Source organism: Giraffa tippelskirchi, chromosome 12, assembly GCF_054371585.1.
Source record: "Giraffa tippelskirchi isolate mGirTip1 chromosome 12, T2T-mGirTip1v1.2.pri, whole genome shotgun sequence".
NCBI lineage: Eukaryota > Metazoa > Chordata > Mammalia > Artiodactyla > Giraffidae > Giraffa > Giraffa tippelskirchi.
Window position 1 is genome coordinate 37,642,048 of NC_137286.1, and position 18,078 is coordinate 37,660,125.

At 46.6% G+C, this 18,078-nt stretch overlaps 1 protein-coding gene across 4 annotated transcripts in view; it reads left to right on the forward strand.

The window, feature by feature from the left end:
- LOC145528373 (neuronal acetylcholine receptor subunit alpha-7) overlaps positions 1-18,078 on the forward strand; it is a 135,073-nt gene that overhangs the window by 52,801 nt on the left and 64,194 nt on the right. For all 4 annotated transcript variants that reach the window (XM_081546686.1, XM_081546687.1, XM_081546688.1 and 1 more), the window contains one exon: positions 6,131-6,240. In XM_081546686.1, the coding sequence (XP_081402812.1) occupies positions 6,131-6,240 (110 nt within the window). The remainder of the gene's footprint in view (positions 1-6,130; positions 6,241-18,078) is intronic.

Here is an 18,078-nt window from a genome sequence, read left to right on the forward strand (position 1 = left end):
AGTTGAATTTATAGTGAGTCACCCATTCTGCCTCCTGCATTCTATAATTACTTTTACCGTACTTGCTTTATCCCGTATCTGACCTTCTATTCATCTAGTTTGTTTTTAAATTCAGCTCAAAAGTAGAAGAGTGGACGGTGGTGTCCTTTCACCCACATATTTCACCGAGATCTCAGAGTCCAGAGGGTTTTTTTTTTCTTTCTTTCTTTCAAGGTAAAAGTATTTGCATACAATGCAATGCACAAATCCTAAAAGTGTATCTGACAGTGAATTGCCAATAATGCCTTCAGATCTGCAACCCCCACCCCTATCCCATGCAATCAAGACTGTCATATAGCTCTGGGAATTCTGGGGCATAATGCGAATGTTTCCTTTTTGACATAAAACCGTCCATTTCCCATGCCCTCTAAAGTGCAGAGCTGATGTGGACATTTTCCTCCTGGAGAGAGAGACACACTGAATTTGCTCCTGACATGTCAGGTCATGTTTCTCTGAGCCTCGATTTCTTAGTCCTCAGTAAGTGATTGATCTTCAGCAATGAATGTCGTTTGGCTTTTTTTTTTTTTTTAACGGATGTTGGTTTCCAGGAAAAACATAACTGGATTATTACTGCATTGAGTTCAGGTGCTCCATAAATAGACATCCTCGCTTTGGAGGATGTCAGCAGAGGCCTCTAAATTTCTTTCAAGCACAGCATATTTCTAATTAAGACTTGCATTTGCGGAAGCATCTACAGCTTCATTTGTTTTAAAACTCACCTTTTTTATCTCATGTACCTATTCAACTAATCTTTTCAAGCACCCGCTTTGTGGAAAAAGCATTGTGAGGCCATGCAAGGGGGGTCCAGAAAAGGATGAGACCCAGTTTCTACTTGCAAACCATTTCCAATCTGGCTGTGTAATTTACACTCTAAAGAAGGTTCAGATATCAAGACCAAGTACCTACCTAGAGAAGTGGCAGGAGGCAGGCTGGCTGTGTAGACCATGGAGTTGGCAGGTGGGGGGATTCTCTTTGATTTACAGAAATCAGAGGGAGAGGAGGAAGGGCACAGACTCTGTGTGTGTGGCGATGGGGAGCCCGAGTGTTGCTCGGTGTGACCTTAGTAATTAGTGCTTCTTTCCGGGTGCCCACCCTGTGAAAAACAAGCTGGGCACCTTTGTAATGTATGTCCTTATAAAGCTGGGTGGCACATTTTATCTGGCACCTGTGGCTCATGGAGCAGCTGTAGTAATAGCTCCCAGCTGAATTTTAAGGAATCACAAGAATCTTGGATTTAGAACAGACCTTAACAGTTACCTAATCAAAACATCTGCCCTACTCTGTTTCCATCTGTAAAGCCTCGGTATTCCTACTGTGGCCTCAGCGTGGACCTGGGGAACTCAGATGTCACCCCCACAGGCCTTGGACGCTGCCCCAGAGCCATTTATAAGACAACCACGTTGATTCCTGGTCTTTGTGTTTCCCAAACTGGTGACCAGCCTGGCCTGCCCAGCCTGAGTAATGGGGACAGAGGACAAGCGAGGCTCCATGCTGAAGAGGGTCAAGGCCAGAGTCCCTAGGGAGGGAGGGCAGAAACGTGGACAGGAAGGGACAGAGGGCCCAGGAAATTGCTCTTTGCAGTTGGTTTTACTCTCCCTTATTTCATGTTGCTGAATTCCTCTTCTGAAAACCTGAATCCACGTAATCTTTTCTCTAGATATTTAAACTCTGAGGTCAGCATCCTACAAATGATGGATTTTCTATACATTCAAAGAGAAGAGACATAAAAAATTCTCTTTGATGTACAGTTTGTTGATTGTGTTTTCCTTTCTCTTACCTGCCCTTGATTTGTAGGAATTTACAGTTATTTAGAGAACCTGAAGGAAGAGAAAGTGTTTGATCTCTCTGTTTACTTCTTTATATTTCTAGGAGGAAGCAGTTAGTGTATTTTTTTTCTGCACATTAGTTTTATCATTTGGGGAAGCCTGTCAGACATAATCTTATTAATCTATGAGAAGAACGGATAGAAGCCATTTCAGTTTCTAAAAAGATGTTTGAGCCATTCAGAGACTTCTAGTTGCTTAAAACACACACACACACACACACACACACACACACAAAAACTATCTTCTTTAATTTTGAAATTTTGACCATTCTTCTGGTTTCAGATTTCCCATCCTTCTGCTTATTTTCCACCTCCTAATTCTGATTATGGAATTAACAGCATCATAGAATATTAGATTCTAAGCCATATTTATTTCTAAAATGCTTACCTTCTTCTTTTGCATTCTTTATCACTTTTTTTTCTGACAAATAGAAATGCTACATATGTTGCTCATAGATGAGAGGTCAGTGGCTTCCTTAGGGCCATAAGAGCAACCCTTCGTTAAGGGAAACCTATGTCCACTGAGAGAAGAAAGTTTTGGGGCAGAAGGAAGGAGGAGGCCCACTCTCTTCCTCTGAGATCAAAACAGTTGATGGAAGAATGTTCAGAGCATGTGTGTGTGAGGTGTTTCCTGACACCAGCAGTTCGGCTCTATTCTGAGTTAGCATCTGATCCTTCAGATAAGGGCTCACTCCCATAGACTGCCCCCATTTGAGACACCAACTGCAGACAGGGGCTGAGTGACCCACACTTCTGTCCAGCTGAGTTCAAATTCAGACATTCCCATCCCCTGCCTCACATTCAGTACTTTCCTTGAACAGCTCCTGGAACTCAAGAGAGACCTTTATCTTTGTTTAAAATTTATTATTGTATATAATATAATATATAATATAAAGGACAGGCTTCCCTGTTGGCTCTGGGAGGGTTGGCACTTCTAGGTTCATGCCTGTTTCCAGGTGCGTGCGTGTGGGAGCCATGCCAGCTGCTGTCTATACACAGATTTTTTTCAGTACCTCTGCCCTCAAGGCTTTGTGATCCGAGTGGGCAGTGAGTACTTTGAAGGATAGAACCCTACCCCCTGCTTGTTTATCGGCCCTTTTCCACATCCATTCTTAAGAAATCTTCATGAAAACCCGGGACAACGCTGCACGGAGGTTCCTGCTTCAACTCCTGACACTGAGCTGGCCCTTGCTCTCTCCGCCTTTGGCTGAAGCTCAGTTGTTACAGCTCTCATGTCCTCTGGGATGTTGTGAAAGGGAGGATCCCTTTTCCTCTTAGAGTCATCGTTTATTACATGCCTTACAGGGCCATGTGACTTACTTGCTTGACACTTTATCTCTTTGCATCCTTATAGTGCCTGATAAGGTGCTACATATGAGCAAAATGCAGTTCAGAGAGGGTGGTTTACCTGCTAGAGCTCACACAGCTCTTCTCCACTGGAGCCTTGGGTACAAACCCAAGTCTGCTTGATCCTAAAGCTCCCAGCGGTCCTCCGTTTCTGCTGAGAGGATGGTAGAGACCGAGGTTGGATTTAGACTAAGGGAGACCCTTAGAAGAGCAGCCCACCTTGTTGGGGTGCAGTATTTGCCTGTGCAGACAGATTAGTGGGGAAGAACCAACCACAGTAGAGCCTGGGAGTCACCCAGCCTGAAGTCAAATAATGCGGTTCTGAGTCCTGACCCCAGTGACCAACAACAAAGTGGTCACTTTTCCAGGCCCAGGTTTTCTCTTGTAAATAGAAATAGTCATGCTGGCATCCCAGTGTTCTGGTGAGCACGGTACACATAGCAGACACTGAGCAAGCAGGCTGGCTGAGATACACGTCCCAGGGCACATGCGGCTAAGTAGGAGCATGGGTATGGGAGATGGGAGGGATGAGGAATTGCCAGGGAGGCTCCCTGCAGCTCAGACCTGGTACCCTTAAGAGAGGTTTGTGTTTGACCAACAAAGTGCTCCCTCTCGCCTGCTTCTCCTCTTGCTGTGGCCATTCTATCAGCAGGCAGAGTAGATGGGCATCTACCTGCCACACCTACCTTCCTGGGCAGTTCTGGGAGTCCTAGGGCCCTGAGCAGGGTAGTGGGGAAGATGAATGCCAGACTCAGTGCTAATCAGCTACCGACCCAGAGAAGCATCCGGATCTGAGAACATGGTCAGGAAAGCACAGGTGTTGGGCATGGAAGGGCTTATGCCCAGAACGTGGGAGAGAAAAGAAGGGAACACTGAGCAAAGGGGGCAGAGCTGGAGCCGCTGGAGCAAACACAGTGTGGCTGGTTACCCAGGCCTTCCTGCAAAACCACTTGAACGAGATTGGCTCTTTCTGGGTGCTGTGCTATCCTGTCCTCCCCCAGCCACACACTTCTAATTTAGAAACATCAGCCAGGAGGGTCACCATCCTAAATGCCCCCAGTGATACTGCAACATGTTGTTTTTGTTGTTTAATTGCTACGTCATGTCTTACTCTTCTGCAACCCCATGGACTAGAGCCTGCCAGGCTCCTATGTCCATGAGATCTCCCCAGGCAAGGGTCGCCATTTCCTTCTCTAGGGGATCTTCCCAATCCAGGGGTCAAACCTACATCTCATGCATTGCAGACAGATTCTTCACCACTGAGTCACCAGGGATACTTCAACAATTTAAGTATCAATATATCCTCCTTCTCATGGTCCATGACTCTGAAATGCTGATCAGTTAGTTCAGTTCAGTTGCTCAGTCATGTCTGACTCTTTGCGACCCCATGGACTGCAGCACGCCAGACTTTCCTGTCCATCACCAACTCCCAGAGCTTGCCCAGACTCGTGTCCATCGAGTTGGTGATGTCATCCAACCATCTCATCCTCTGTCATCCCCTTCTCCTCCTACCTTCAATCTTCCCCAGCATCAGGGTCTTTTTCAGTGAGTCAGTTCTTTGCATCAGGTGGCCAAAGTTTTGAAAGTAAAGAAATGCTGATACTTACCTGCATATTCCCTCTTCTCTGACTAACTGGGAGGCTCGTCTGCCCTTTCCAGAGGATGGTGGGATCTCTGGGGCATGCCCTTTGACAGTTATTGCCAGTTTCAGTAGCTCTAGACCCACAACCCCTTGGTGGCAATTCTCAAATCTCAGGAGCTCTGAACATGACAGGGTTTTTTGTTTGTTTGTTTTTGTTTTTATGACTTTACATCAAACTGATCAGGTCTAAAATCAAACAAATTGACATGCAATCGAGGCATTTATCTTCAGTATAAATATGCATGTTTTGCTGCAGAAATAATGATTAATTATGAGGAATTGTCCCTACGCCAGCTTGGGGTGTTGCATCACATACCTTTTTAAATCTGAGAAAGTTTGCACTCGGAGCAGGTGGCTCCAGGGGGACTGAATACAGGATGGGGGCCTTTATGGCATCTGCTCTGATTATGCACACCTGTAGGAGCTGGTGAGTCCAAACCTGGCAGCCTTGCAGTCCTGGATGGGTGCTGCTGGTTGCCCAGCAGTGCAGGTGGGGTCCTACCTGAGCAGTCTTTTCAGAGCCAGTGGACCTCAGGTAGCTCTGGGATGCATGGTCCAGGGGCAGAGAACTCCAGCAACAGACCTTCCTCTTACAAAGATCCCTCAAGAACCAATTTCAGGTTTAGCCCCAGAGAGACGCACTCATGTTCACGTGCTTATAGATATTTCCTGAGTCTTACCCTGTACCCTCATGTCCTGATTCATTGTCTTAGTACCAATGCCCATGTTTGCATTTTTGAATTGTGGTGTCAGAAGGAGTATTCCTACCTGAAAATAATAACTCAAATCCAAATATAGGCCCTTAGACGTTTCTGAGAGGTACCCCTGCAGCTGCATGAAGTTGTTTTATGGAAATAAATATTCTACATTTTTCCAATCTAGTTCTTATTCTAACTGAAATAATGAATTTATTTGTCCAAAGTGTCCCAAAACTTTGAAAGCGAAACCGTTTTCATTTGGCTAGGGAAAAAAACCCATCTGCTACAGGAGAGAAGGGCTTGAGGGCATGCAGTGGACTGGAATTAACTTTAATGCTACCCTCTGACTGTGGTCATGGTGACAGCAGGATCTTAAATGTGATTTTTATGCTATTCATGGTCATTTAGTAAGGGATTATTTAATTCCCAGTTTCCATATATTTTACAGATAGCAACTCAATTATGTAAATAAGTGTCTGGAACTCTTTTTGGTTTTGAACTTATCTAATAATCTCTCATAAGATATATTAGCAGGCAAGAAAGCAAAGTGCTACTAACGCTGCTGTCTGTGTTTGTCAGACTTGGACGGATCACTATTTACAGTGGAATGCGTCCGAGTATCCAGGCGTGAAGACCGTTCGTTTCCCAGACGGCCAGATCTGGAAGCCAGATATTCTGCTCTACAACAGGTAAGCTCAGTGGACAAAAGGGAAAGAAATGAGTTTATTCTTGGATGTGTTTTAACAGTCAAACGTCTTTGAGTATTTTATAGAAATGCTGGGTATGTTATCTATAATTTGGGATTGTGGCTCCCCATGAGGCTCTGTGGGAAGCAGCTCTGTCCTGTGTCCGGCATTCTCTGTCTCAGCACGCAAGCCTGCAGCATCCAACATACTGCCCTCAATGGCTGTGTCCACAGGGCTGTGCATTACAGATTTGTAGGTACTCGTGTACATATTGGCACTGAGACAGTTTTGCATGTAGTCATAACTTTGCCTCTGAATGACAGCAGTTACGGTCACAGCAAGAGAAATTGCTGGTCAACAGGATACATGGCTGGAGTCCACTGTCTGGACTCAGGTCATCACTTAATGCACTGCCCATTGTGCATTGAGAGCACTGCGGGGCAGCTGAGCACAGGAGACTCTCATTTCTAGCCACGCTCGGAAGCCTGTACCTGATGGGAGAAAGACAGTCGTCATCTTCTAATAGTCCGTCTCCCGAGGTCAGGTAAGGAAGGATTTGTCAGTCAGCCAAGGCCATCTGATTTGTGGAGTGGAAGCCCAGAAGGCGGGTATCCAGGCAGATTAAATTTCTTGAAACACTGAAATTACTTACTAAACTACATAGTCAAATAATAGAACCCAGAGCCTCTCGTTCCAATAAGATACAGGATGTGATAACTGTCTTAATACTCACAAAAGCTATTTCCTAGTGACAGCTACTGTCTCTGGTCCCACTTGGAAGAAAGGAATCCCAGCACCTTTGTGCCTCAGGAAAACAATGCTACCATCAGCTGCTCCCTGTGGGCAAGTGATCCCTCAGGACCAGCTGACGGGTTTGTCCTACGAGGACTGCTTCCAGAAGGCTGAGTGATTTTATGTCTTGTATCCACTTTTAATTCTCTGTCTTTCTTCCTGGTATCACTTTTCATTTGAATCCTTGGGCCTGTCTCTAGAAGATTACCTTTGCTGATTTGCCACCACTCTCCAGTATCTTAACTTAGTTCCGGCAGCCAAGTTTTGAAAGGTGTCTCAGGTCAGAGAAAGCAGTCCCCTATTGAGTAGAAGCACATGAGTTCCCATGCCTCCTCCTTGGCTCCTCTGTTTCCTAGGGGCTATATTAGTTGTCCAGAGCTGCCAGAACAAAATAACCACTAACTGGGTGACTTAAACAACAGAAGTTTATTTTCTCTTGGAGGCTGGAGGTCCCACATCCAGGTGTCTGCAGGTCTGCAGGGTTGATTTCTTCTGAGGCCTCTCTGCTTGGCTTATAGATGGCCATCTTCTCTCTGTGTCCTCACATGGTCTCCCCGTGTGTGTGTCTGTGTCCTCATCCTTGCTTGCATCCTCCCTTGGATTAGGGATCACTCTGATGACTTCATTTTAACTTAGTTTTACCTCATTAAAGATTCCGCCTCCAGCTGCAGTTTCACTTGGAGATACTTGAGTATGTGCATTAGTTAGGGGTTCAGCCTGTGACTTTCAGGGGTAGACAATTCAGTCTATAACAGCAATATTGCCATTGACTGCTTCAGGACAAGGGTTTGGATGGACTAAGTGGGTGTAAATCTCAGCCATAATATTTATTATGTCTGTAAGTCTCAGATGCCTCCTTTGCCCAATAGGGTAAGTGCCAACCTCACAATCTGGAAGAATGAACTGCAGATGAATATAGCGTGCTTGGTGTGGTACTCAGCAAAGAGTAAACATTCCATAAAGACAATTGTGTGCTCAAAGGCATGGGGATGAGAATCTCAGCTTCAAGTAAGATGGTTTGACATTTCAAGTAGAAATGCCAATAATGTTTTTCACTGTTACCAATTCAGATTTTTCATCTGAAATCAAAAATAAATATTATAATATGGTAGAATCTTTAACAATGAGGCTTTTAAGTGATGGTTCTTATGATTTACTTGTAAGACCTTAAACCCCAGTAAATGTTTGGAGTTTCTGACATTCTAGCTAATGAGGAGTTACCAAGTATTCTATACATACTTGAATTTCAAGGAACAAAGATGCAGCCATCTCTGTCTGACAGATGCCACCAGGGACCAGGCCCCCAGGAATAATCTATACCCTTCTTCCTCTTGTGGTTCCCCTGGAGCTCCATATAACCATCTCCCCTCTTCTTCTCCTTTCCATATACCTGTTGACTGCCTCCACCAGCCTGTAGCACAGTGTCTATAGAGACTGCCTCCTCTCCTGCATTAATTTTCTTCTGAGAAGTGAGATGTGGGACTTTTTACCTAAAGTAACTGTTGACTGCATGGCTGGCATGTCCACATTAGCATTGTGTGGGGTAGGAAGGTTATGAAAGTTACCAAAGCCAGCTATAGACACAGCATCAGTTATCTTTCACTGCTTAAGTGACTCTGAATTTAGTAGCTTAAAAAAAAAAACAACACTACGCCTTTTATTTCTCACCGTGGGAGCTGGCTGGGCCCGTGTGGCTGCTTGTCTCTTCTGTGAGATGTTGGCAGCAGGCGGTGGCTGGGGCTCAGATGAGCTTGCGTGTGGGGGTACACCCCCGGAGCTGGTGGTGGTGGTAATGGTGCTGTGGGTGGAGTTCAGTCAGGGCTGTACCTGCACCACCTCAAGTGCCTCTTCCCTTCTGAGCCTTTTCCACATGGCCTGGTGAGTCCCAGAGAGGCATGAGGTGGGGGCTGCCTGGTCCTTAGGGACCCAGAGTAGGAATTCAGACCAGCCCACCTGGTCTTGTTGGGCAAAGTAGGGAGGGGCTCAAAGAAGGGAGGAGAAATCAGTCCCCTTCTCCAGGGCCCCAGGGAGGGAGGCAGGGAGGTTGCCCTGGGGAGACCAGCTGTCCAGACTGAGCAGGGACAGTGATGACACAGGAAGGTCAGAGTGAAGACTGGGGGGAGTGGAAGGACCAAAGCAGGCATATGTAATAATGAAGGAGCGCTCAGTTCAGGGCGCCTGTGGGACCAGGAGGACAGGGAGACTCAGGGTGACCCTGTTATCCCGGCCTCCGGGGGCTGGGCTCCCTCTGCAGCCGCTCCTCCTGCCCCAGGTATGTGTGGACACCCCCACCCCAAACTTCACTGCCTCCCCTTCCACCTGCTGTTGGTCAGTTCAGGGATGTTCCCCGGCTACCATCATTTATCCTTGCCCCCCCTCAGTGTGGGGCTCTCACCTTCTCTCACCCCCAGACCTCAACTGAACTCCCTTCTGACTCCGACACCTCTCTCTGTCACATGCTCCCCTAGAAAGAGGTCCCTGTGCCCCATAGCCTGCAGGTGCCACCCCCCATTGGGATCCTGGAAAGCACCTCACAGCTATGTGTGTACAGACAAACTGGAAGGAGGGTGGGGTACAGGCATGAAGAGGAGGAGCGAAAGGGATGATCTCTGTGATGCTGGTGCTGCTAAAGCCAACAAGGGGATAAAGAGAAGGAGGAAAGTCATATTGGCAGCCTGGAAGATATGAGCCTAGGTATCTGAGTCCAGAAATGGACACAGAAAGTAGCAAAAACAGGCCTGAGTTTAGTGAGATCCTGACTTTCTGATATTCTGTTATGGGAGATTTTGAGAGATGTTGAGTTTAGTACTTTCCGCCAGCCAAAGATTCTCAAACTGATGTATTTCCTCAGTGAGCCCGTGCGATGTTTAATTACGTGTGTGGCGAGGGTGGCGGCACTGCCTGAAGGAAGGGTCACGCCACCCTTCTGTGTGAGCCATGGTTTGCAGGAGAGCATTGATTCACGTCAGGGGAAGCATCACCAACATGTATGTAACATTTCTCCTTCTATTCCAGCTCAATTTTGTATTCCAGATGTGAGCCCCACGTGGTTTGTGAGATAGAATCCATTTTCTGTGCTTTGAAGAGTCTGGGTCACTGCATAAGAGGGTCTCTGTATCATTTCTGGGATGGGCTGCTTTATTCTCCTAATGGATGGTGAACAAGTTACAATTGCCCACTGGCTGCCTGGGTGGCTCTGAGGGGAGGACAGGGGCTAATAACAGCATCCCTGCTAGATGATGAACCCAGTGGTTTCTTGTTTGCTTCATTCTGCTTTAGTTTAAGCCTGCAGTTCAAGGATTTGTCTGAACATAGCCTTACTCAAAGTGAGTAGCTATCCTGGATGGCTTGTTACCATTTTCCTCCCTCCTTTTTGGCTTTTAATCTTCTATGTGATTACATTTATTGATGTTCTAGAATAGGGGATACAAACCAATAAAATGGTTACTTCTTGGAGGGACAGAGGAAAGGGTCATGAGGAAACTTTCTGAGATAATGGGAGTGTCTATATCTGGACTTTATGGTGGTAATAGTTACATGAATATGCTGCTACTGCTAAGTCGCTTCAGTCGTGTCCGACTCTGTGCGACCCCATAGACGGCAGCCCATCAGGCTCTGCTGTCCCTGGGATTCTCCAGGCAAGAATACTGGAGTGGGTTGCCATTTCCTTCTCCAGTGCATGAAAGGGAAAAGTGAAAGTGAAGTCGCTCAGTCGTGTCTGACTCTTAGCGACCCCATGGACTGTAGCCCACCCGGCTCCTCCATCCATGGGATTTTTCCAGGCAAGAGTACTGGAGTGGGGTGCCATTGCCTTCTCCGTACATGAATATAATCTGCATCAAAATTCAGTGAAAGCCACACACCAAAAATCTGTTCTTGCTGCTTGTAAATTATATATCAATTTGAAAAGTGTAATAGGTTAAATGGCAGATGGTTCACAGTGAACTGAAAGACGCAATAAGCTGTCGATACAGAACGTAGCAAAGAGATGCACAAAAATGAAAAATAAGAGAAATGCTATGACTTGCAGAATAGACTGAGATGTTCTTAAAGTGTTTAATTGTAGTCTAAGATAGAAATAATAGAGAAAATGAGGGAAAAGCAATGTTTAAAGAAACAATGGCTGGGAATTTTCCAGAAATTATAAAAAATACCAGTCATCAGGTAAAGGAATTCCAACCAATCCTAATTGGGACAAATGGTATTTACTGTAGTTCCTGTCTTTTCAGGACAGATCACTCTAAAATTTAAAACAAAAGGAATTGTTGTAACCTCTCCCAGTTGCTGTGGCTCAAGGATTTGGGGAGGGGTCCAGTAGGTGGTCTGGCTCCAGGTCTCATGAAGTTTCAGCCCAATATTGGCTGGGGCTGCAGTCAACAGGGAGCCTGACTGGGGTGTCCAACCAGGTGACTCACCCAGACGGCTGGCAAGTTGATGTTGGCCCTTAGGAGTCTTAATTGTTATAAATATGCGCCTCTCTATGAGTTGAACGTCCTCATGGTGTGGTGAATGGCTTCCCTCAGGATGAGTCATGACCTAGGAAAAGCTACAATGCCTTTTGGGTGGAATGAAAGGCCTAACTGGTATAAGCGTCGCTTTGCAGAAAAAAGTCTGAACCCCAGCAACATCTTGGCCACCCCTGCATTGTGCAGCCCTGGGTGGCTGCCTCAGTCTCTCTGCACTTCTCAGTTCTTGAGCTGTTTCATCAGAAAATCCTGTGACAGTAATGGAATCTTCGCTGATGAATGTAATTTGCTGATGTTTTTGTTGTCTCTGTATTTTTAGGACTGCGTGGGATGTCAACCATCTTCTTTTTATAGGCTGTGCAAAACCACGTTCACATGTCTGCAGGCTTCTGTCTGGCTCTGAGGCTGCAGGCCTCTGGCCCCAGCCCTCTGTCTGTCACATGTTCCCTGACCTTGTGGCTAATGGCAGAGCCTGGAGGGAGGGGAGGGTGGTACACAAAGGACACACCCGGGGGCAGTGTGATCTGACCCCCAGGATTTGTAATTGTGATCAATGAGTCACCAGTGACATAGAATTTATTCTCTTCCCTAAGTGTCTTAGAGCCCCTTGGACATCAGCCCAAGATGAGGATTTGAGTGCACATAATTTGAGAGACTAAGTGGGACACAGGAGGGAGGGAAAACAATACAAGATGCTTTAAAAAGCTACTGCTATGGGCAGTGGGGATGTCCATGCCTACTGGGGATGTCCAGGATGCTTATCTGCCAGCTTCCTTCTGTGATAGATTGACAACTGCTTCCAGGAATGTCATTCTGCTTGCCTGTCCCATGTAATGAACAGGAGCCTTGGGCAGGGCTGCCAGTTCTTGCCTGGGCAGCTGTCAGGGCCTCGGACGTGGGCAGGATGGCTGTCGGCATGGTCAGCTCAGTGCAGGTGAGCTGCCCACTGAAGTTCCAGTCATTTTCACCTTGCCCTGATTGGAGATCCCATCCTGGCTCCTGAGGGGGGAGGGCAGCAGTGATTGAGTGATGGGGAAGCATCCTGGGACTCAGGCAAATTGGAGGAGGCAGGTAAATAGCAAAGGTGATAGAGATGAGCAGGGACCTGCATCCTTGTGAGTGGCAGTTGCTCCCCTGGGTCAAATCATGGTATCATAACGTTCCATGTATGGAACGGGATCTTAGGGAGTGAATATCTTAGACTCAGTGCTGTTGCTGCCATTGGCTCCAGAAGGGGGTTCCGGAGTTGGTGCTCCCAGGCCCATCACGCAGCCGTGGCTGGTCTTGGCGGGGGTGGGGTGGGGGGAGGCGGTCAGGATGGAGGCATCCCTAAAAGGACACCATGTCTCTTGATGGGGACAGGAATCTCCAGGTGAACAAAGGTAACTTTTCAGCTTTGGATCTTAGAGAAGGAGGCTTTAGGGAGTGCTGTGATGGCACCTCCATTATCAAATCTGACCTAATCTGGAGGGAGGCTGTTTGTAAATAACGTGACGTGGCAAGAGGGCAAAGCAGTTTTTACAAAGTGAGTGGAACCTGCCAACCTGTGTCCATCCAGACCTCCCCCTTCTCACCCCTGCTGCTGCTGCTGTTTGTCTTTTATTTGTCTCTTTGCTCAACCAATATTTAATGAAGGCTTACATGCTGTTGTCACACACTGTTCTAGGATCCCAGCATACAGCAGCCATCAAGATGGACAAAACTCTCTGCCCTCTAGAGAAACGGAGAGAGAGAGGGGAGAACACGCACCCGGTTTGGGGGGCTTTTAGAATTGGGGAGGGAGCCTCACACATGCTGGAGCCAGATGTGGGCTGTGAGACCAGAGAGGGAGGTCATGGAAAAAAATCAGAGCATCAGGGAGGCGAATGCTCTTGGCAGAAAGAACAGGCACCTAGGCTTGTCAGGAAAGGTGGTAAAAGGCTTTGAAATGCAAAGCATCATTACCATCATAAAATAAATAAAATGGTGAAGGAGAGAAAGATAAGTGGGCATCTGTGGCATCTCCATGTGAGGTCACCCGCACCTCCCAGGTTATCAGATGCTCTAGTAGTCAGTAGGCCGTGGTCCTTGAACCACCTTTCAACTTGGCAAGTTCTTGGACTGGTAGTGATGCAAATGATTCCAGTCCATTGAGAAGCAAATGGATTCTGTCTGATGGACTGACCTCTCTGTGAATAGATGGGATCAGCGTTCCTGGTCGCCTGTGTCCATGGGTCTGCCCTTTAGATGCTTCTCAGAATTGGATTTTCATGCCTTGTTGTTTCCCTCATTAATTAATGACTTAAAAAATATCTTTGACACAAATATGTTCATTTTATATTTGTGTGTCATGATTTTATCTTTATAAGATGTATCTTTTTGGGGTTACCCTGAGGCAGGAACTTGTCATCTAGATCTGTCCTTGGAACAGAAGGGGCCAGATTGGTGAGCATGAGTCAGGTGAGAGGATCAGAGATACAACGGGTGCTGCCCAAGTCTCCCGGGTCTTTGCTTTTACTTTGAATGAGACAGGAGAGCCTTTGTAGAATGGCATTTCCTTTTTTGCTCTCAGTAACAGTCAAAATTCGAATTCATATTTTTTCTCTGACTTGCTAGCAACTGATTTCCATCCCATGGTTATCTTGTTTAGAAGTTATTATTGCTTCTTTTCTGCTTGTACACTCCTCCCAGCTTACGGCAGTGGTTGTGTTTTATCTATGTTGGTTCCTCCAGTATCTTGGTAAAATCAGGGGATGGAGGGCACGTAGATGTGCAAACTCATTCAGGTGCCGGGAGCCCAGAGACCTGGCTGCCTCATCCTCATCTGGAGCCCAGCCTCTCCTCACAGCATGGACTGCACTTGCAGATCTTTAGTGCCCTTGCTTTGCTCCACTCTTTCTGCAAAGGGCTGAATGGCTCCAAAGTCTGCATTAGCATTCACATCTCAGGGCAAGAATGTGTGTGTGCTTAGTTGCTCAGTTGTATCTGACTCTTTGCGACCCCATAGACTGTAGCCCACCAGGCTCCTATGTCCAGGGGGATTCTCCAGGCAAGATTACTGGAGTGGATTGCCATGCCCTCCTCCAGGGGTTCTTCCCAGCCCAGGGACTGAACCCAGGTCTCCCACATCACAGGGAGATTTTTTTACCATCTGAGCCACCAGGGAGGCCCAAGTGCAGGAAACCAGTACACAAAGAAGTTCAGCCACTTGCCTGAGATCACCCAGCAGGACATGCCTGACTCCAGAGTACTTGCCTCTAGTTGTGCTTTTAGAGCTCTTTTGTTTTATTTTTCCACAAGTTAGACGAATTGAAATCACTCCTCTCTCCCTCCCTCAGAATAGACTCCATTTTTCAGGCCTTCTCTGGCCATTCTGTCTCAGCCTCTCTTTCTTTCTAGAAGGGGTGAGCCTAGCTTCTCCCAGCTTCAGAGCCAATGAGGGATTTTCAGACCATCACTTCTTGATGATCTTTCCTCATCATCGACAACCGACTTTTCCTTGAACAAATCCCTTGCTGGCCAGCGTGGAATGACAGAATGCAAGCTCCTGGGTGAGAGCTGGAGCAGAATTTCAGAGAGCCAGGCACTGCAGCCAGCAGAGTTTTCTAGGGACGGCTTTACGTCCAGGGTGGCCCTTTAATACTGTCTTTCTACCCATGGTGCCAGGCTGCCTCAGGATGCCCCCTGCTCCCTGAGGGCTGTAAGACCCATCTAGCCCAAGAGACTGGCTTTGGCAGATGAGTTTATTGATCTTCCTGACATCAGACACGGAGCCAACGGTTTGTGTAGTAAATACGTGAGACAGGTATTTGATGGGGAGTTTGGTCATCCTCTGGAGATTCCTGCGGGAGTGGAGGGGCCAAGGTCAGCCCTCACCCTGCCCTCTCCCCAGCCAGCTATGGTGGTTCCTACAGGATTTCCACTGCCTACCCAGGCTACAGCTACAGTCCATGGGGTAACAAGAGTTGGACATGACTGAGCAGTTAACACACACACACGTTAGCACACACACAAACCCACACACACACACCCAGGCTACGCTCGCCAGCCACCCTCACAGAGGAAGGAGAGCAGAGGAAGTTGTAATTGACAAGGACAAGACTTGGTAGGAGGGTGTGTTGGTTTTCTCCCGAAGCCCCCAGGACCTCAGCTGTGCAGGGGCCATGTCAAGCTGAATGTGTCCATGGCATGCATTGAAATCTGGAGGAACCAGGCTGTGGGGCAGGGCCTCCAGGCTGGTGTGTAGCTGATGCTGTCAGTTCTGCTCAGGGGAATCGTCGGAGGACACACCTTCACTGTCCTTGAGGCGTTTGTAGTCAGTCACACATGGCTGTATCCTGGTGGGCTCACCTGATCTGAATCCTGACTGCAGTCAAGTGTTGTGGAGTTACTCTCCCTCACTCACAATTAAAGAAACTGTTTCTGAAACACAGGACCAAGGTGTTGGTGTGTGTGAAACACAGAACAAACTCCCAAACCTTTGACTTTTTGCAACACTTGATGACCTCATCATGGGTCTAAGACAAGGGCTCATCTTATAGAAAAGATGATCGTATAGAAAAGATAATGTGAGTCAGGGGTCTGGCATCTTAGAAAGCTCTGGAGGAGAGAGATTGTCATCTAGTGGGAGGGGGAGAGGTTGTTTCTGGGAAGGGGCCAGACAGGACCCGTCTGCCGGGGGCAGTCCTGGCACAGCTGTTAACTGTATCCGTTTCACTTTTAAGAGTGGCCCAGCTTAGGTAATAATGTATGTGGTCCTCCCAGGACAAGTGGCTGTAAGAAGACAACAGTTAGATGAAGGCTTGGAAGCCAACAGGACAGGACACCTCATGTGGAAACTCTAGATGAGGCCATGGCTTGGGGCTCTTCGAGGGGACAGTGAGTGACAATCTTGGGAGGGAATAAATGTTGCAGGACCCTTAATGCATTGCTTTTAATTCAAGAAAGGGGGTAATGAACAGGGTATTAGGCCAGGATGAAGTACAGTAAGGCATTCAGATCCAGCCAGCCAGAATTCTCCTCCAGGACTCTGCCCTTACCCTGTGCTGTCTCTGCCTCTGGGATGCTGTGGGCCTCAGAGAACTTAGTTTCTCAGCATCACGTCACATGACAAATACAGTTTAACACTCAGATTTCTCACCTCTGGCAGTGAGCTTTGTCAAAGGGACCACGTTCTATTCATATGTTTTTTACTTTTTTACCAAAAGTGAATGTGGCAAAAGCACATGGACGGCAACAAATTATAGTGAGTGGATGCAGCATTGGGGCCATGACCCTGGTTTAGTAGGGGTTTGCTGGAGGCCTTAATGCTTGACACTTACAGCTCTAGATGGAGAGATTCATTCCCAGCACCAGTAATTCCCAGCACCAGTAATTCTGCTTGTTTGGGGCAGTAGTGTGGGTTATGGGTCATAACCCATAGAGTTTATCATTCTCTTTTCTCCTTCACATTCCATACCAATCTGTCATGAAGGAGTATTCAGTTTAAACTGCTCCAGTTATCTTTTAGCATGATTTGTGGTCTTTTATTGAAGATAACAGTGACATGGAACAATGGACTGGTTCAAAATTGGGAAAAGAGTACGTCAAGGCTGTATATTGTCACCCTGCTTATTTAAGTTATATGCAGAGTACATCATGCACAGTTCCGGCTGGTTGAATCACAAACTGGAATCAAGATTTCTAGTAAAAATATCAATAACCTCAGATATGCAGATGATTCCACCCTAATGGCAGAAAGTGAAGAGGAAATAAAGAGAATCTTGATAAAGGTGAAAGAGGAGAGTAAAAAAGCTTGCTTAAAAGTCAGCATTCAGAAAACTAAGATCATGGCATCTGGCCCTTCATGGCAAATAAATAGGGAAAAAGTGGAAACAGTAACAGATTCTTTCCCTGGGCTCCAAAATCACTGTGGATGGTGACTGCAGCCATGATATTAAAAGACGGTTGCCCTTTGGAAGGAAAGCTATGACAAACCTGGACAGCATATTAAAAAGCAAAGATACTACTTTACCGATAAAAGTCTATATAGTCAAAGCTACAGTTTTTCCAATAGTTATGTATGGATGTGAGAGTTGGACCATAAAGAAGGCTGAGCACTGAAGAATTGATGCTTTCAAATTGTGGTGCTGGAGAAGACTCTTGAGAGTCCCTTGGACTGCAAGAACATCAAACCAGTTGATCCTAAAGGAAATCAACCCTAACTATTCATTTGAAGGACTGATTGCTGAAGCTGAAGCCCTGATACTTTGGCCACCTGATATGAAGAGCTGACTCACTGGGAAAGACTTTGATGCTGGGAATGAGGGCAGGAGGAGAAGGGGGCAACAGAGGATTAGATGGTTGTATGCCATCATTGATTAAATGCACATGAATTTGAGCAATCTCTGGGAGATAGTGAAGGACAGGGAAACCTGGCATGCTGCAGTCCATGGTTGCAAAGTATCGGACATGACTTAGTGACTGAACAACAACAACAACCAAAGAGAAGTTATAAATAAACTGAAAAATACACTAGAGGAGTTCACCATAGCAGACAGAGAAAAAAAAAAAAAAACCTAAGGAAGTTTCAAGTTTGTAAAGACTCAAGTCATTTCAGTTCTGT